Consider the following 20,233-nt stretch of genomic DNA (forward strand, 5'->3'; position numbering starts at 1 on the left):
CTTCACCAGCACATGCATGGGCTTCCCTGTCCTTGGCTTCACCCAGCAGGATGGTTCCTGTGGAGTCTCTGGTGTCTAATAACATTTTTCCCTAGGGAGAGCCCTTTCCCTGACCTGGATAAACAACCACCCAGAGATGGTGGGGAAACACTGAAAGCAGCGTCCGACAAACAAGTCAGGGCTGGGCAGCCAGGGGGTCTGAACGTGGGAGAAAAGACAGACAGACGGACTGGCAGCAAGATGGCATCCATCGTGCCTCCACCAAAGAGCCTTTCCTCTGCATTGTTTTGTCCCACGGGGAGCTCAGACCCAAGCCTGGAGAGATGCACCTCTGCTGCTGAAGGACCACATAGGAGGAGAAAGCCCAGCTCCAAAGTGGTTCCTGGCACAAATACAAACTGTTTGTGGGTCAGGGTGCCATTTCTGCTTTTCTCAGCCAAAGAGAAGGAGCAGCCACAGCCCCCAGGAAAAAGCAGGAGGTGCATGAGCAAGCAAAAAAAAGAAGTGGCAAAATGAAGGAGCAAAGGGGTGGAAAACCTAATGTGAAGTGAGGCATGAATGAAAAAGTGTAGCAGGGAGATGGGAAGGATGAGCAAGGCTGCCTCTGCTTGAATAGCAGTGAACAACATCCCCACCCCATGGTGCTAGCCCATCCGCCTGGCAGGTGGCTCAGACCTGCAGCAGGTCCAGGGCACCCAGGTCCTGGGGCAGAGGCACCTGCCCCCCTGCACCATAGCTTATGCCAGCACCCCCAAGAGCTTTACTTTGGCTCGTGGTGGCAGCTGGGGGGCCCCACTCCTGGCCACTGCCCCAGCCAGACCAGAGCATCTCGGCAAGGGAGCAGCAACTGGCTCTGGGGAGGAGCAGAGGGACAGCAAAGAGTGAAGCGGGACTGGACTGACCAAAGAGGTCAACCTAGAAAATGGGGTAAGATCTCCCCAAAGAAGGGTAAGCAGCCCCCAGCCTTTGCAGGAAAGCAACCTGCAAAAGGCCAGGGTGAGGGAAAGGAGGGGGTTGCCCCAGCACAGCCTGGGATCCTCATCCCATCCCCACCCTGAGGCTCTTGGAGAGAAACCAGGAGGGCACAGGGCCTGGCTGGCTTGGGAAATGCCACTTTGACCCTTTCACAGTTCATTTTTTAGGTACTGAGTGCATGCAGGTTGTTCATCACTGTGGCATTTTCTGTCGAGATCCACTCCATCTGGGCAGCACCAGGGACCCAGTTCTGCATCACTGTGGGCCAATCCCTGTAACACCATCATGAGAAGATGGTCCTGGAGCAGGTGCTGCTCTTGAGCATGCCCTGCACACTCACCAAGTCCTGCCTGCCCCAGCACAGCTGTGAGAGCTGTACTGGTGCCCGTGGCACACTGAGACCTCCAGGCAGCCTGGCACTGCCACCTTCCTGGGTACCGCTCTAGGTCTGTCAGAAAGGGAACATGGGCTCCCCTGCCCCTCTCCCAGGACAACTGAAATCCAGATATATTTTATAGGTGTTGCTGTTTCAGTGCCAGACCTGATAGGGCTCAGCCTGCACCACTTGAGCCCACCCTCCCAGCATTCCCACCTACTGGCAAAGCAGCAACACACTAGTGTCCCCTGGGAGAGGGATGCTTGGGGAGAGGACCAGGGAACAAGCTGAGGTCCAGCAGCCCCACTATCTTCCCTGCCCCTCTACCAGCACCCTGGTCTCTGCAGAAGGGTGGGATGTGGTGTGAGATGAGCTTGGGCAGAGGTGTGAGAGCAATGAAAATAAGCACAGGAGCCAGGCTGGAGCTGAGCCCTCACAAGCCCCAGGGCCACATCATGGGGCTCCTCTGGAGAAGCAAAGCAGAGGTACAGGGCAGGCGCCAGCCAGGGGAGCAGAGGTGCCCCGCTCTCTGAGGAGGAGGGGGGACCAGTGCCCCAGTCCTCCAAAAGAGAAAGAGGCTTTCAAATATCCTTATGTAAGTGGGGAGCTCGCATTGCCTGGGAACCCATTGCCATGGCAATGGTAGAGGGGCTGGAAAAGCAGCTTGGCCCTCCTGGGAAGAAATTTCCTCTTTTAAAGAGACTTTTGTCCCTGGCCCATTGCCAAGTGCCCCCCCCCCCAGTCACATCCAAGTGCCAGCACACAGCACTCCTGACAGCATGCCCCCCCCACACCTGCTCCTGCCAGGGATCACAATGGATACACAGCCCCATGCACACACTGACCAGGCACTGCTTCCCCACAGAACGGGGGGGCAACAATGCCCCTCAGTCCACTCAGCACCCCACAGCCTTCCCCAGCCACAGGCTTCCCCACGTGGGACCCAGGGGTGGGGGCACCCACATGGCCAGTCCTACCTTCCAATCCATGTCCACAGTGGAGAGGAAAACATCCGAGTTCTCCTGGGGAGAGAATGAGCTGTTAGGGACAGAGGCATCCCCCCCACTGTCCCTCGCTCCCACGGTGCCCTCCTCCCACCCAATAAATGAAGCCCACTGACACCACAAGTCCCCACTTCCTGGGGCAGTGCTGGCTGCAGGGGGATGATGCCCACACATGTGTACACACATACATGCCCGTCTACCATACATGCGTGTGTTAGCATGTATGTCACACACAGGGCACGTCATCACACCAAAACTGAGCCTGGCCTCACCCCTGCACCAGCACAAACACCAGCACAGCCCTGCACACAGACAGGCACTGAACACCAACAGGCATGTGCACGTACCGGTGCACCCCCCCCCCCCGCCCCCATTTCCCTGCTCATGGGGATGGGACCCAAATTAGCTTCACTCAATCCGTATCACAGGAACTTGGTGCTTTGGCAGTGAGTCCCTCCATTGGAAGCTGGTGCCTGGAGGAGCCTGGCTCCCAGTTCCCACCCAAATTGAGTTCTCCCAGTTAAGGGCAGACTTGTCTCCAGGATATAGTCTTAGGCAGACCAGGAGTCCAACCCAATCTCCATGCTGGTTGCCTCTGTAAGCCTCAGCCAAGGGCAAGAACATCCCAATTCCCATCCCAGCTTCCAGCATCATTCAGAGAGTGAAAATCCCATGGTTTTTCTGGTTTTAGGCTGCAAGCAGACATGGGTGGGACAGGGGGAGACATCCCTGCATGGACAGAGCAAACAGCAATGTTTCCCAGCCATGCTGGGATGCTCCGAGCGGAGCAGAGAGGTAGCCAGACATTTGTGCTGCAATGATGGAAGAAAACCAGATGTGAAGCCTTTACTCCCAAACTCTTCTGGCCGGTGAGGCAGGTGCTGGCCAACCATCAGCTTCTATTCCAGCCCCCACATCCTCCTGCAGCAAGGTGTTGCACACCCCCAGGGTGAAACTGTGCTTGACTGTTGCTGCTGGCTGTGCAGTGGGTTTACAGCTGGTCTTGGCAGAGCTTCGGGAGCCCCACCCCACATCCAAGGCTGGACCAAACAAGGGGCTGTGGCCCAGCCTGGCACTGACCTTCACTGTGAATCCAGTCACACGCACCCCATCAATAACTAAATACAAGATAGGAAAATGAGCTGTCGCAGCCAATTAACATGCTGGGCTTAATCACCTTGTGGGCTTTCAGGGTGGAGGTGAGGGACCAGCTCCAGGCCAGAGGCTGGGGAGAGGCAGAGTGAGGGGTCTGGTGGGTTGCAGCCATCCCTGTCTGCTGGCTCCCTCAGGTGAGGTCCAAGAGCCCGAGGCCACTGTGGGCACTTGTGTGCAAGCACACAGCCATGGTATGACATCACTGCTGTGCAGACACCCCAGCCAGCAGAGAGGGGGCTTCCAAGGCACCCCAGGAAGGGCTTGAGCCCCTAGGCAGACCTGCTTCTTAGGAGAGCAGCCAGCCACAACTGCCAAACCCAAAAGGGTTCCACTTAAAGCCAGGAAGCATTGCAAGGTCCACTGTTTAGTGCCTCTCAATTAATTAGCATCCCGATGATTCTATGATTGAGGCAATTGCTAAGGAGATTAAATCGGTCTCAGCCACAAAGCTCTTCCCAAAACCTGATTCTCAGCAGTTTTCCTTTCCCCATACCACCCTGCCCTGAGAACATCTTGTTAGAGCACAGCCTTCAGCCAGGACTTGGGAGACTCTGGGGCTGAGGGTGGGATCGCCTTGCAGAGATGCTTGGAGGCTAAATGCCACTGCACCCCCAGGGCTGCACAGGGAGGGCCTCACTTGGAGGATGCTGGTATAAATCCAGAGCAGTGCTTGCTCATTGGGAGCAGCGTGGCCACATCAAGGTCTGGCTCTCCAGGCAGGGGATGATCTCTTCAACCCCTTCTGCCTACATCAGTATGGGACAGACCCACAGCCAAGCAGCTAGAGCTGCATTCCTGCACCTCAGAGCCCAAACCAAACAGAAAAGTCACAGCTCAGCCTCCAGGCAGGTCTTGGTAAATCCACCACAACTGAAATAAACCCCATTGATTTGGTGCAAACTTGAAGTATCTGTGCCAATTTCAGTGGAGCCAGCCCAGATTCACAGGGGCCATACAAAGTACAGCCCTGCCAGGAAAATATAGGCTGCACCTGGCTGGGCTCTGCTCCACTCCACCAGCACAGGTGAGGGAGAACTCTCCTCTGAAAGCCTTTGCAAAGAGCGTGACTCCAACAGTCATTCTCTTAATGATCACCAGGCCATGACTCCCACCAAGGCCTCGAGCCCTCCACTCCCTGACCCCAGCCCCCAGGGTGTTCCCCAGCAGTAACAGTGGTGGTTCAGCCACCCACAGGCATGGAAAGCACTTTTCAGTCCTGCTGCAAGATCCATCAGCTCCCCTTCTCCCCCCAGGTACCAATTATTACCATCTAAACAACTGCCAAAGGCAAGAGACTCACCTTACCTCCTGGTTGCGATGGGAGCCTGCCCAAGATAGGCTCATTTTCCAGAAAAGGATTGGCTCAATGGTGCCTTGGTTTCTGAATCTGCTTTACTGCCTCCTTCCAAGCACACCACTGCCAAGCACCCCAGCTGCAGAACCGTGCTGCTGTGTGGCCATCTTCTCACTCCCCTTCTGCTCTAGCACTTGAGGAAAAAACCCCACACTGCATCCCAAGCATCAGGCAGCTTCTTGGTCTGAAGTCAGGGAAACAGATTGCCTTTTACGAGCAGCAAAACCCTCCTGTTTGTAAGGGTCTGTCATAACCCTCCCTGTGCTTGTGCTTTATGTATGCAGAATGCAGAGTCCTTGAGACCCAAGAGCACAGCTAGAAACAGGACACCCTTCTGACCCACACAAGCTGAAAGCGCAGGTTGGGCTCCATTTGCTTTTTGCCACGTTTTTTGTATCACAACAGAGATAGAACAGCAAACTTCAGGAGGCATCTCCTTGCCACTGTCCATTTCTAGGCACAGAGAAAGTGTGTGTGTGGGGGGGAAGTCCAGGACCATCTTTAGGGTTACAGTATCTCAAGCTCATCTAAAGGCAAACTAGGATTTCATATGATGAAGCTGGGTTTCTTCTAATCTTACAGGATCCTAGCATACACAGAAGAGATCTTACAAGCTTTAAAGCAGTCTTAAGCCTTGGGGTCTCCCCTCCATGTCATAGGGCTAATTAAGAGTAAAAGGCTTTCAGTGTACAATTGTCAATGAGAACCTGAGCTTGAAACAGGGGCAACAGCATTTTGCACTGCATATGAGTGACACTGTTCTGCTACCACAACATCTGGCATTAAAAACACATTGAGGAGACAATAACAGTATGAAACGGGCTTGGCCCTGGGGTGCTGCTTTGCTTCTACACCTCCCAGCTGCAGCTGGGGAGAAGCAGGCCCCGTGGTTGGCATTTCCAAGGGGGCTGAGCTGATGAGCAGAGAAACTTCCCCTTCCCCAGGGAACGCAGCTGCCTTCTCTGTGCCTCCAGAGACGCCACAGGCTGACACAGCAGGATGCACCGCTGCAGCTGCAGCCCTGCCCAGCACTCTGCACATCCCTCACCTGCTCCATCAGCACAACGTTCCCCTGACACGCAGTGCCTGGAACCCTGCACCTCCACCTAGGCAGTGCCAGAGACCACCCTGGGGCAGCACACGCTGTGCTCTGCAAACTCCATCGACGCCCCTACACGCTCCTCGGCCGAAACACTGCTCAGCCCCCGCGGGGGCTGCCCGTGCCTTGCCTGTGGTCCAGCACCTCGGGGAAAAGGAGGGATTTCTGCCTTGCCACGGGGCTAGCTGGAACTCTGAGGGAGGTCCAGCTCACCCTCAGTGTGGGGGGAGCACTGTGAGGAGCTGCAGTGATGCAGCTTCTCACAGGCGGATGACAGGCAGAAGACCACAGTGTGTCCTGCCCATCCAGACAGAAAGGACACCGAGCCCCCTGGCACTGCTCGGCAGCCTGCCACGAGCAGGAACACTGCAGAAATAGAAGCACACTCATCTCAGGAACCTGCTGGCATTGTCACTGACGTTAATGAAGTGTTTCAGAAAACAGAACAAATGCTTTGGCTTTCTGAGGCTGTGCCACCCCTTGTAACTTTCCACAAGAGCCACAGCGGAGCCCGGCAGCGGCAGGGCGCTGCTCTCTGTGCTGCTCGGCTCCCGGGCACACAGCCCTCCCCCAGAACCATGGTGTGGGCTCAGCTCTGCCAGGCTCCCGTGCAGGAAAGCCTGGCCAGCCCTTGGTGCCCAGGGAAGAAGAGGCTCCCAGGAGCCTGTGAAGCAAAAGCTCTTAAGCGTACTCCATGGAAAATAGTGCCCAGGGGCAGGTCAAAGCTCACTGTGTTCATCTTTCCTTATCTTCAAACCTTGTCTCAAGCCCCATCTGGGTTCTTTTTCATTCCCCGAGGTCCCTCCCCAGCTCCTGCCTCCTGTCCTTTACCTCCTCACACATCTCCAGCTCTCTTCACACCAGTCCTTGGTCTCCGACAAACCCTGCAATGAAGTGCAGCCTGGAAGGGCCCCTAAAGTTTATTTACTGAGATGTTACACCACTTACAGCTAAGTGGAGGCACTTCAGGACTCTTTCAAATGAGAAACTACCACACAAATGCTTACTTGCTTCCTGAGAGCCTCCAGATACTCCCTGTTTCCTCTCCTGTGTGCTTCCTATCCTCTCTTCTCACCTCTCATCTCTCCTGCCCAAGCAGACCCAAAGGCCCTGCTGCAGCTGCTACCCTCTGCCTTTCCAGGCTCGCTTCTCCTGTGGCCAGATGCCTCCACAGCTACCACGAGTGGCAGTTTCTCCAAGGCTGCTCTTCTTGCTCCTTGGCAACAAATGGTTGAGAAGAGGGCAGGTGCAACTTTACTACTTCTCTCCATCTCTCGTTTGTCCCACAAGTTCATGAGGACATTCTGTAGAAATGGGAACCACTCTGTCCACAGCACCCAGGGCCCGCAGGATGTTGAATCTGTCCCTGGAAGAAGGGCTTTGAATTGCTGGGGGGGGCTCATGGTGAGTGCTGGGCTCAGGCAGGCAGCCAGCAAGTGGATGTGCACCTGACCTGCTGCTCTCTTTCCTTCCTGATCTCTGAGAGTCACAGAATCAGAGTCGTAGGGGCTGGAAGGGACCTCCAGAGCTCATCAGATCCAACCCCCTGCCAAAGCAGGGTCCTAGGACAGGTCACACAGGTAGGCATCCAGACAGGGCTGGAATCTCTCCAGAGAAGGAGACTCCACACCCCCTGGGCAGCCTGTCCCAGGGCTCCCTCACCCTCACCAGGAAGAAGTTCTTCCCCAAACTGGTGTGGAACTCCCTGTGCTCCAACTTGAAACCGTTGCCCCTTGTCCAGTCCCCACAGACACTGAAAAGGAGCTGGCCATTTCCCCCCATGTCCCACACTTGAGATATTTATAAACATTAATAAGATCCCCTCTTAGCCTTCTTTTCTCCAGGCTGAACAGTCCCAGCTCACTCATCTTTCCTCATAGGGGAGATGCTCCACTCCTTTAATCATCTCCTCTGGACTCTCTCCAGGAGATCCCTGTCCTTTTTATCCCAGGGAGCCCAGAACTGGACACAACACTCTAGGTAGGGCCTGACCAGGGCAGAGCAGAGGGGGAGGATCCCCTCCTTTGACCCACTGGCCACACTCCTCTTGATGCCCCCCAGGATCCCCTTGGCTCTCTCAGCCACCAGGGCACACTGCTGGCTCATAGCCAACCTGTCATCAACCAGGACCCCCAGGTCCTTCTCTGCAGAGCTCCTCCCCAGCAGGTCACCCCCAGCCTGTACCAATTCCAGCCATTATCCCTTCCCAGGTACAAGACCTGCTTTTATTATATCTCATTTGGTTTCTCACGGCCCAGCTCCCCAGCCTGTCCAGGTCACGGCCCTTAATCACACAGAGCCTCAATCCTAACCCCACTCCCCAGGTGTTCAGCTGAGGAATACACAAGTCACTCTGCGAAGGAGACGGCAGCTTGAGGCAGGCAGGAGCTCCTGCGGCCCAGCCCTGCCCGGCCCGTCGCCATGCTGCTCTGACCACCTCAGCACCAGGCGAGTCCCACACCTGCTCAGGCAGTGCTCAGCGCTCCCTGGAGGGGCACAGCCAAGTGTCTGTCCATCTCCTCCTCTGCTCCCTGCTCTCGGCAGCTTCTTTGCTTGCCACAATTCACTCGCATCAGCCCTGCCAGCTGTGACAGCCACTCTTTGCCCAGGACAAGGTAGCGCACCCTAAACTCCGCTTTAAACGAACATGGTTGTGGGTTTGCCTGGCAGATGGAACCGAAGGTCGCACAGACACCTCCTTTCATCTCGCAGGCCAAGTAAGGGTCTTGCGACCTACAACTTAACTTACAGTTGCAGTAGGAGCCGCACAAAAACAACGTCGTAAGCTCAGTGCCCCCTCTGCTGGCTGCTGACAAGCAGTGCATACACAGGCCCTCCCAGGCCTCTTTTTCTCTGGTTGTAGTTTCAAACTCCCCTGGGAACTACTGGGAAAAGCCAACAGTGCCCTTCAGCCAGCAGAGAGGTTACTGCAGACGCCGGCAGAGAAGGAGCAAGAATCGCGTAACACAGTCAGGGCAGAGAGCTCCTACCTGGGCGCAGGCAGTGTCGATGAGGATGCTGTTCCGGCGGGGAGCGCAACATGAAGCTTCCAGCTTCGCTGACCCCAATCCATCACAGAAATATCCTAGTGCTGAAGAGATGAGGCTGATTTGTGCACAGGGAATCAGAGAACATGATACACTAGATAAAAACTCAATACACCAGTAACAAGTATGTTCAGCTTCAGCTCAGCCACGGTAGGTTGGCATCCTCTCCGGAGCGATGTGCATGGGATGTTACTGGGTTCACATCATCCCCCGGATCCTGCTGACACTACATCAGACTGAGTTTCAGAACAAAGCCCATCAGACTGTTTCCACACCCAAAAGGCCCCTCAGCCTAAATGTGAGATGTAGCTCTCAGCGACCCCGCGGTAGAAGATACGACTCAGTGCAAGCACTCAGATGGTCTTCACTTAGGAAACACTTGTGAGGGATGTCCAGGCTGGCACAGCTTCTTTCAAAAGCAGACTGCCTACTCTGGACTCAAATCACATTGTCTCATCAGCAGAAAACACATTGTAAACCCGCTAGAGTTCAGCTCCCCAAGCCAGTCATGCAAAGCAACACCATCAGAAGATGGAATTGTTCATGGCCTTCCACCTGTTAATCATCCCTGTGACATGCTGACCCAGGGTGATCTGCTGCCCTTCCACCAGCTTTTGTGCCAAGTCCTACCAACAGTTCTGCTTAGGCTGCCGTCACCTCTCATGAAAACCCTTCTGAGCAGTAAGATCAGGAAACAGGAGGAGAAACGTGGGCTCAGAACTGCAGGGCCAAATAGGATTCAGGTAGGCCAGACAGACAGTAAGAAAGCACTTAACTTACTCTTCCAAATTACCAGAAACTTACTTAGATACTAGTCTTAGCTAATGTTTAATGGCACCCATTAAGGAAACCAAAGTGACTTCTGAGAAGGGGAATCTTTTAGCTGACAAGCACTTACTGAGTGAGCTTCTGAGCAGCATCTGGCAGGCGCAGCAGAGCAGGGAAAATCTGGATGATGTTATTTGCTGTAACAAAGACGCTGCTTACGATCCAGAGCACAAACCACACTCTTAATAAGGAAGCCTTACTTCCATTTGTCAGGAAACTGAGCTTTGAGCTACCTCCTGCCAGGCAGAGGCAGTGCTAGATGACTTGCTGTTTTTAAAATAAAGCCATGAACTCCTGAGCCATGTGCTTTGCTAGCAGGCAATGACTTTTACAAAAAGCACATCTGGGGACAGAAGCAGCTCTGTGCAAAGAAAGCATTCACACCGTGCCTCTACTGAAATACATCACATCTCTGTTCAGCAACTGGTTCAGTTAACATTTTGAATGAAGCTCTTGTAATAGTTTCAAAAAAATAAAAAGGGTAGAAAATCACTGATCAAGACCAGAAAGACTTGTGCTCCTAACTCAGGTGCCACCTCTTCTCTCAAATAGAACACACAGGCTTCTTCAGTGGGTTTCTGACAAGGACCCTCATCCACTAAGAAAGAATTCCAGTTTTCAAATCCACACATATCAGAATGAAAAGCCCCTTCAAGCTTTTAAGATCTATAAATAAATTCCTTCTCTGTGTTGCAGCAATCACAAAATAGTATTAATTAACAGATGGCAATGGTAAAGACTGCAATGGTGATCACTGTGTACCAAGTCGCATTGCTTGTGCACTTGTTAGTCTCAGTGATAATCATGTATGAAAGGGGGAAAGAAACTATCCAGTGTGACCTACTAAACAGTATGCCAGTTCTCAAAACACTTCTTGCTGCTGGTCCAAATGACAGCACTGATTGCTTCCAGGCTGGCAGAAACAATCAACCACTTCATTCTGCTGAGCAAACATATTATCAATGCCAGAGCACAAACTAAGACAGTGTTTAGTGCAGAGGCAACTGAGGAACAAACATGAGCATTGCATGGAAGGGTAATTTAGATAGGTGAGAAAGTGTGTGTGTGTGTGCTGGTTGTAGAGGTATTTGTATTCAACAGGTGATGAAGCTTCCACAATTGCCTCAGAATCACAGAATCATTGTGTTGGAAAAGACCTTTAAGATCATCGAGTCCAACCATACCTGTCTGCTACTAAAACATATCCCTAAGCACCTCGTCTACCCATCTTTTAAATACATCCAGGGATATTGACTCAAGCCCCTCCCTGAGTAGCCTGTTCCAGTGCCCAGTAGACCTTTCGGTGCTAATGTCTGATCTGACCCTGCCCTGGCACAGTTTGAGGCCATTTCCCCTCATCCTGTCACCCATCACTTGGGCAAAGAGACCAACACTCTCCTCTCTGCAGCTTCCTTTCAGGTAGCTGTAGGTGAGAAGGTCTCCCCTCAGCCCCCTCTTCTCCAGACTGAACACCCCCAGCTCCCTCAGCCGCTCCTCATAAGATTTGTTCTCCAGCCCCTTGATCAGCTTCCTTGCCCTTCTCTGGACAAGAGGAGCTGAGAGCTTTAAGAGATGTTAATGTCAAACTTGGATGAAGAAGATTTTTCAGTTCCACTAACGATTCCAAAAGGAAAGCTTGACTGACTGTGTCCCCTAGTCTGTCAGTGCACAAGTAGCTCCAACTTTGTTCATCATCCGTTGCAGCCAGGCCTGCGGAGGGAGTTGTGGGTTCTCCTGGCAGAAACAGCATCTAAGGCCTCCTTGGACAAACATCATCCTGACAGGGGTCAGACAGGGCTAATCACAGAGTGTCTCAAGTTGGAAGGGACCCATAACGGTCATCAAGTCCAACTCCTTGCTTTAGGGGAAGGACCAGGCCAGGTCAGCTCATACCTCCTTTTCAAAACAGGCCACAAATCCCCAAACAAACAAGCAGCACCTCAGTTTTTGCCTATTTTTTATTTGATTGCAATGAAAACTGTTGTGGCAATACTGTAAAATGTGTCTATGGGCTGCTTTCTCATAAACATCAGCAGCTGTCCAGTTTACAAGTTGATGGACATGAGGAGAAAGTACATTTCAGACCTCTTTTGTAGAGCTCAGTAACGAGGATTTCACAGAATCACAGAATCTTAGGGGTTGGAAGGGACCTCAAGAGATCATCGGGTCCAACCCCCCTGCCAAAGCAGGCTCCCTATCTCATATTACACAGATAGGCATCCAGACGAGACTTGAATATCTCCAGAGAAGGAGACTCAACCACCTCCCTGGGCAGCCTATTCCACTGCTCCGTCACCCTCACTGTGAAAAAGTTCTTCCGCATGTTGGTGCGGAACTTCCTATGCTCCAGCTTACAGCCATTGCCCCTAGTCCTGTCCCCACAGACCATTGAAAAGGGGCTGGCCAAATCCCCCTGCGTCCCAAGTCTAAGATATTTATAAACACTAATTAGGTCTCCCCTAAGCCTTCTTTTCTCCAGGCTGAACAGACCCAGCTTACTCAGCCTTTCCTCATATGGGAGATGTTCCAGGCCCCTAATCATCTTCATGGCCCTTCTCTGGACTCTCTCCAGGAGATCCCTGTCTTTTTTATACCATGGAGCCCAGAACTGGACACAGTACTCCAGGTGGGGCCTGACCAACGCAGAGTAGAGGGGGAGGATCACTTCCTTCGACCTGCTGGACATACTCTTCCTGATGCATCCCAGGATCCCATTGGCTCTCTTCGCCACCAGTGCGCACTGCTGGCTCATAGCCAACCTGTCATCATATTGTGCCATTCTGAAAATACAAAAGTTCAAACCCCTCCAACTCAAAGCTTGCCACAGCACAGCCACCAAGGACAGTCTGCCTTCATAAAAAGTACGGAGCGCTCTTTTGTTCTGTGTCTGGACAGAAGAAAAGTATTCCAGCCAGCAAGGAAAAACCAGGAAAAAAGCAGAAGCAAAACAACAGATACCAAATCTACTAACAACACACTGTCATTCAAAATCACAGGATCGGGGTTTCTCAGGCTCTGACTGGTGGTTGCTCCTAAACACTCAGGGTTACTAAAAATGTCACTGTCTGCTTAGAAAAAGCCAGTGACATTGCAGACTAAGAATTGTTTTCTGTCAGCTCTGAAGTAATGATTTGGGTTACAAACCAACTAGATCTCAAAGTCACCACCTCATTAAAATAATCCTTCCATTTCAGAAACACTTCTCATTGCAGATGGAGTTAATATTTGCTGTCCCTGCAGCTCTGCTGGACACAGCTCTGACACGCTACATGACATCTATGCTAGAGCACTCAGCAGCAGGGGACAAATACAGACCCAGCCACTTTCCACCACTCAACAGCTGAGGTGACGTGGAGCCGCCTCTATCCATCTCGTGCTTCAAGAAAATGCCATTTATCAAATGGATAGCTTATTGATTGGTTGGCAGCATCGCTCCCACAACACCAGCATGCAGCTGTTACCCACACAGGGCAAGTCACAGGAACTACCTCTACACTCACATGACTGCACAAATGTGGCTCCTGACCACGTTACCTGCAAGAGCAGAGGAACAACAGGTAAAAGCAGGACTGCATTGTGTGTCATGGCCATGGTTTTGTAGAGACCTTACCAATCTATGACTAATTTTTCTGCTGTGGGGCAGTTAACAACAAGCATTTTACATTCAGTGCATCCCATTACAAAGTATTTATTCAACTTAAAAGATCCAGAAACAGGCAGTAGACAAAAGCTCCATGAAAGCACAGAGACTGTTCAGTGCCATTCAGTCACCAAGTGCAGCAGCACTTGATCTCACCTGTACCTGAAATACTTTGCCGGGCACAGCTTCCAGTGAGTCTCCTGTGGCAGGACAGCGGGCCCTGGGCAACTGAGGCAGAGATGCAAAAGCCAGCACACTGCCCCCTCTCACCAGCTGCAGGGGCAGAGCTTTCACTCCTCTGGCCACAGAATGGCCACGTACCCTTTGTACCTGAGGTGTCCAGTCTGAACCATCCGATAGCCAGGTGCATCTGGGAGTCCAGTAACAACTCTGCTGAGATCTGGGTATTGCTGTCATTCCCTGCAATCCCACAGGAGAGAAAGTGCTCAGTGTCACTGCCAGCTGGTACTCTGCAAGGTTTCCCTTCTACACATGCTTAGAAACACCCTTAAGATGTCTAATAACTGTTTCAAACCATCCTGATGACTGGGGGATCTACATCCTACAGCAATAACCATCTGTCTTCTGCCTGCACTTCAGTGGGACTTCAGATAATCTGGTCTTAAGGGCATCTACATGGGATGAAACTACTGTGCTGTTCAGCAAGTTCCAACTGCCTGGTATGACATCTACTAGGATTATTTAGCTGGGATCATTTACATGGATCAGAAGGAAGGAAACTCAGTTCGTTTGCTCTGTCCCTTCTATTACCCAAATTTAGCATTCAGAAGAATTTCTTATGGGAAAACAGATCACTTGGAGGTTCATAATGGGAGAGTTTCCATACACAGTGCTGCTTCTGACCCAGTCTAGACTCTTTGTAGCCTCCTCTGTAAAACACACAGAAGAGCTTAACACCCATCACAGAGATGCATCCATTGCAAAAGCCACTTGCATCAAACAAGAACTCTCTCCACCCCATGCACCCCTCAAGGACTGAAAGGGAGAGATACAAAAGGATGAGGCCACACAAGACCCATCCCACCAATTCAATCGCTACATGAGTTAGGAAAGGTATTTTTCTTCAGGGCATCTACACTGTATACAAGTGTCAGCAAAAAAAACACATTCCTGCCTCACAAAGAGTACATGTTCCATCTCAATGTATAAGAAATGGAAAAAATTCTGTGTGGTTTGTACCACTTTTTTTTCCCCACATCACTGGGGGGTCTCCAAAGAACAGGGAACCTGAAAACAGCAGTTCCCAGAAGGCTGGAATGGGAAGGGCAAGATGAAATACAAAGTTTTTGTGGGGTTTTTTTGCCCCAAATAGATTCAGTATTGTAAAATATCAATTTGGAAGATAAGGAATAACAAATATTAATTACCCATTCAGAAAATCCTTTCATACCCTTTAGCTACCCAGAAACACTTCAACTGCAAATCCTCAGGATTGATAAGCTGTACATCTATCCAGTGACGTGATGCAATCTGGTTTTATACTCTGGCCATCTGCCTTTAAAACTTGCACTAGTCTCATCTGAAGATGTTACAGATAAGAATTCCCATTAATGGACAGGGAGACTGTCCTTCCCCAAAACTGACTAATCTTTCTCTTGTGTGACAGACAGGCTGTAAATCTCTTGGTATCCCCCACTGCACCTGCATGTTCTTCAGGGTTTTAACCATCCGTATCCGTGAACTTTCTTTTCCCGTAACTCTGGACCAGACTGGAAGCTGTGATTTGAGAAGCCTGTCCCTTTTCCCAGCACTGGAAGTCATTCAGCCCCTTCTGGCCAGCTCGGAATAAGGCTCGCTCCAATTCATCCAGCCGAGCCACCAGCGCCGACGTGTCTTCGTTGTAGGCGTTCTGAGAGGAGTCCATGATACCACGGAAATGGCTGATAACGTCTGAAGAAGGTAAGCAAAGTTACTGACAGATACCAGACACAGCAGCTTCTTCAGTTCCAATGCTAGAGGCCCAAGCTTTCAACATTAAAAAGGCAGAGGTGCAGGTTCTAGCTCACAACTAGTCAAGGGTCTGCAAACAGCGTAGCACCCACTAACCTTGGGTACAAAGACCTATTGCACCTGTTAGCCTTGGATACAAAGACAAACCACGTTCTGCCTCAGCTGAGAGAGCAAGTGCCTGATACACTGGATGGGAAGCAAGCATAGAATTGGCTTTTGGCCTCTTCTAAAGACCAGTCTGAGCAAAGCAGAGGGTGTAATACAGTTACCATCTGTTCTCACTTCACAAGCAGTCGTGGCTTTCCAGTGCGTGGAATGACTCTCATGCCACAGCACCTGCTACAGGACCGCACCAGCTACAACTTCGAAGAGGCCTGGAAGTTAAACTAAACCCCCACTGAAAAACATTCAGTATGCTGAACAAAAAAAGCCCAAAACCCCCAGACAGACAACTAATAAACAGCATTTTAGAGAGCTAAGCAACAAGACATGTTTTTTATTTTCCTCCTTATCTTTGCTTTTGGGAATAATAATAATAAAAAAAAGCTGTCAAAACTCTTCTCAAAATTCTTTTGAGAGCTGTGCTGTTATTTCAGAAGCTGATTTTAGAATAATCTGAATTGTAAACTTTACATACTTACTTATAGAATATGTATGATGAATTCGTAACTCTCATTTTGACTTTGTAACCAAATAACATTTACAGTTGCGGAATATTTGGGAGAGGGGCATTTTTTTGTGTTTTATTTCTTAAACCAGCACAAGTCCCTTCTTGTTTGCTTTTAATAAGGAGAAAGCGTAGCTTGCATGCTTGGATTTTTCTGTCAACAAATGACGTGTGCTAATGTGGCTTTTTTCCTGAGATGTCTAGCAAAAAGACAAGGAAAGATGTGGTCACCTCCAAGCTTTTACTGCACAACCCCAAGGAGACAGCAATGCTTTAAAGCCTCTCTGCTTAAGAAACAAATATAAAAAAAAACAAGAAAGGGAAAAAGCCAGTAACAGTCACTCCAGACTACCTGGAGAACTGGTTGGAGAAATCTCTGAGCTGTCAGTGGTTATCTTTAAAAGCTCAAGGAACACACAAGTCCAGAAACAGACAAAGATGGGACCTATCTTTTTGTGGTAGTTAAACCCTGGCTGGCAGTCAGACACCCACCAAAGCTGCTCCATCACTCTCCTTTTCAGCTGGACAGGGGAGACATTGAGAGACATTGAGAGGCTGAGGAGTGGACCTCAGGCCAGGGAGAGATCATCCTGTAATAAGTGTCACGGGCAGAACAGACTCAGCACAGAATAAAGGAAGGAAAACTCTCCAATTGATGGCCCTGCCCTGCACCCCCAGGGACACCAGAGTCGGGGGATGAGAAGTGTGGCCAGAGCTTAAAGCACCTTCTTCCCACCCCCCTTCTCAGCAGACTGCACTTTAGGCAGGATTTCGCTCCCTTCTCCCCACATTGTGGCACAGGGAGGGGCAGGGATTGGGGATTCGGTCAGTTCTCCTTCTCAGCTTCCTCACACCCTTCCCCTGTTTCAGCATGGGGTACCACACTGGAAAGCACAACCCACTGAGAGATACCAAATGAATTGTGACTGCTGCAGGAAGGAAGAGAATAACCTGCCCTCAGTATTTACCTTGCTGGAGACAGAGAACAGAGCTTGTGAGGCAGCAAAGGAGCATTAGATTAGGCATTAAAGGGACCCTTCTAATGTCAGTATGGCGAAGCACTGGAACGGATTGCCCAGAGCAGCAGGAAGCCTCATCATTACAGAGCTCTAAACACCAGGTAGAAAAATAAAAATAATAGAGGGTGAATTAATTCCATTCATCAGCAAGGGCATGATTAAATAATCCTATGTTTCCTCTAGTCCTGTTTTACAGGATTTTATGAAATACCATATTCACAGTGTGGAAACTCCAGACTAAAATTACACTCCTGGATGCTGACCTGAGGCTTCCATCACCAGACTGTGCAGCTGTCAACAGGGCCACCCCACACCTTGAGCCAGAAATCCATTTCCAATCAAAAAGTCATTTGGATTAAACCAGGATATTTCTCTGGAAGACTACTGAACAGCTGCAAACAAGAGGAAGATGGAAAAACATAAACCCACATTTCCAGCTGTGGCTCAGATACTTGCCTGCAGGATAGTCTGAGCTATCTCAGGATTCTCTGGGTTGTCAAAATTCAGAAGCTGGGAGCCAAATCCATAGTAGTAGGGCCCCATTTTATGCAGATCAACCACATTGGCATCAGCGCTGAACACTGTCCTCCAGGCTTCCTTGTAAATCTTTGGCAGTTCCACAAAAATGATTCTCCTTTTGCTGTCATGCAGCCCTTTAGCAAGCCACAGAGGTATTTCCAGCTTTGATCCCTGCATGAACAATACATACCAAAAGTTGCCCTTGCCATGAAACTACACATAAAGCAACTCCAGAGCAGGCAGTGAACTTAATTAATAAAGATCTAGCATTACAAAACATCAATTCTGCTTCCAGAACAGCCTATTGTAATTGTGACATAAGCCAGACACACTTCAGATGCGCTGTGACTGTACACTTCTGAAAGTGGATTTTTTAATTGATGTTGCATCACCAGATCATTAAACACCAGAGAAAAATAAAAATATGCCAAATGCACGCAGTGAAAATAATACCACCTTTTAAAAAAGCAGCTAGAAGCATGCATTTCATAGAATCCTAGAATCTCCCAAGTTGGAAGGGACCCATAAGGACCATCGAGTCCAGCTCCTGGCTCCACACAGGACCAGCCCAAAGCATGTGACTGAGGACACCACCCAGATGCTTCCTGCCCAGAGCTCTGACCCCTTCCCTGGGGAGCCTGTGCCAGTACCCGACTCCCCTCTCAGCACAGAACCTCTTCATGACACCCAGCCTAAACCTCCCCTGGCCCAGCTTCACGCTGTTCTCTCGGGTTCTGTCCCTGGTCCCCAAAGAGAGGAGAGAGATCGGCGCTGCCCCTTCGCTCCCCTGGCAGGAAGCCACAGACCCCACCAGGTCTACCCTCAGCCTCCTCTTCTCCAGGCTGGACAAACCCAGGGACTCCAGCCTCTCCTTCCCCTCCAGACCCTGCCCCATGCTCGCTGCCTCCTCTGGACACTCCAATAGATTTATGTCCCTCTTGTCCTGTGGCGCCCAAACCTGCCCCCAGGACTGGAGCTGAGGCCGCCCCAGCGCAGCGCTGAGCGGGACAATCCCCCCCTGTCCCGGCTGGCCGTGCCAGGCTGGATGCACCCCAGGATGGGGTTGGCCTCCTGCCTGCCTGGGCACGCTGCTGGCTCGTGGGGAACTCGCTCTCCACCCCCAAACCCCTCTCACACGGCCTCCAGCGCCTGATCCCCCAGGCTGGATGCGCAGCCAGGGTCGCCCCTTCCCAGGGGCAGGACCCAGCACTCACCCTCATTAAACTTCGTGCTGCTGGTGCCTGTCCAGCTCTCCGGCCTGTCCGGGCCTCTCTGCGAGGCTTCCCCAACCTCAGCGGGGTCGGCAGCCCCTCCCAACTCGGTGCCATCTGCAGATTCCCTTGAGACACCCTCTAGTCCTGAGCCCAGGCCCGTTATGGAAACGTTACAAAGCACCAGCCTGAACTGGAGCCCTGGGAACCCACCAGTGACCGGCCGCCAGCCAGAGGGAGCCCCATTCACCACCCCACTGATTACCCCATCTCCTGGCAGCGGCCCCAGACCCGGCGGGGCAGGCGGAGCCCTCACGGGAACCAGGGCCCCGCCCCGCACGGCGGCCGCTGGGAGCTGTAGTCCCGCCTCCCCCCGGCCCTCACCTCAGGGATCGCGTCGCCGCTGCCCGCCCCCTGGCCCAGCGCGAAGGCCAGGCGCGGCAGAGTGCTCTCCGCCCGGCCCGGCAGCTTCTCCTGCGACATCAGGATGTCGTCCAGCGACAGGAAGTTCTCCTCCAGGCCCAGCCCGGGGCCCACCGGGAAATACGCCTCGGACATGGCCGAGCGAGCGGCCCCGCCGAGCTCCCGCGCGGCCCCGAAACCCCTCCCCCCGCCCCGGGCAGCGCGTGGCCGCGCATGCGCTGTGGCGCCATCCGGTCCCACCCCTGACCCGGCGGAAGTTGCGGCGAGGGTCAGCCTGGCCGCGGGGGTCAGCCTGGCCGCGGCGGGTTTTCCCTGCCCCTGCCCGCCCCAGAAGGGCCGCGGCCGCGCAGACGCCGCTGCCTGGAGGCCCCAGAGCGCGGGCAGGCGCTGTGCCGGGGCGGGGGCCGGAGCAGACCTCGGGCTTGCGCTGCGAGCTCGCGGAGCCCCGGGCCGGGCGCTGCCGTTGTCCCGCCCGTGCCGGCCCGGCCTCCTTTCGCCACCGCCGGCAGCCTGTATAGGGACAGGCGGCCGTGCGCCCGCCTCCAGGGCGGGCCTTGGGCAGCCCCTCGCGGCTGGCCCACCTCCGGCACGCCTGGCCTCGGGCAGAGCGGTGAGCGGGCACCTCGGACACACGCACCGCCCCGCCTCGCTGCTGCCCTGTCCCCGGCAGGACCCCGACAGGGAGCGGCCCCAGCGACCCGCCGCAGCATCCCACCCTTCAGACGGGGGGGGCTTGCCCTGCAGTCCTCAGATGCACTCACCTGAACCCTCCGATTAGCTGTGTGAAAAGCCCGGGGAATGCTACTTGCAGAGTTCGTTAGTTATCCGGGTGTTTCTTCTTGGCCACTGAGGACACGGGTCACCGCTCAGAGGAGAAGCTCAGGCTGAGGGATGTGGCTGCGATGAGAGGTTGGCTCCTGTGGTGGTTTACCCCAGCCGGCAGCT

General features: G+C 52.5%; 2 protein-coding genes across 3 annotated transcripts in view; one reads left to right on the forward strand and one right to left on the reverse strand.

The window, feature by feature from the left end:
- The window catches only part of LOC311196741 (protein NDRG4-like), a gene marked incomplete at both ends in the record, with an annotated part of 721,213 nt that overhangs the window by 410,064 nt on the left and 290,916 nt on the right, over window positions 1-20,233 (forward strand).
- Window positions 13,514-19,442, reverse strand: LOC311196545 (DNA replication complex GINS protein PSF3-like). Of its 2 annotated transcripts, none has more exons than XR_014617584.1 (4): window positions 19,250-19,442; window positions 17,592-17,825; window positions 15,141-15,389; window positions 13,514-13,898 (listed from the first exon to the last, which is right to left on the reverse strand). XR_014617584.1 is itself a non-coding variant. In XM_084270125.1 (4 exons), the coding sequence occupies exons 1-3, from the start codon at window positions 19,421-19,423 to the stop codon at window positions 15,160-15,162; spliced, it is 642 nt and encodes a 213-aa protein (XP_084126251.1). In that variant the 5' UTR covers window positions 19,424-19,442; the 3' UTR covers window positions 13,514-13,898; window positions 15,141-15,159. The 2 variants fall into 2 exon arrangements, 1 of the variants encoding a protein (XP_084126251.1); XM_084270125.1 differs by having other exon boundaries at window positions 17,588-17,825.

Source organism: Gallinula chloropus (genome assembly GCF_964237585.1).
Source record: "Gallinula chloropus genome assembly, chromosome: 13".
NCBI lineage: Eukaryota > Metazoa > Chordata > Aves > Gruiformes > Rallidae > Gallinula > Gallinula chloropus.

Excerpts from the sequence above, each read along its gene's own strand:
- LOC311196545 (XM_084270125.1), bottom strand. The coding sequence starts at position 19,423 with ATGTCCGAGGCGTATTTCCCGGTGGGCCCCGGGCTGGGCCTGGAGGAG. Across the intron at positions 17,826-19,249 it reads GCGGCGACGCGATCCCTGAG|GGATCAAAGCTGGAAATACC; the intron begins GTGAGGGCCGGG and ends TTGTTCATGCAG. Across the intron at positions 15,390-17,587 it reads TCAGACTATCCTGCAGGCAA|ACGTTATCAGCCATTTCCGT; the intron begins GTATCTGAGCCA and ends TACCTTCTTCAG.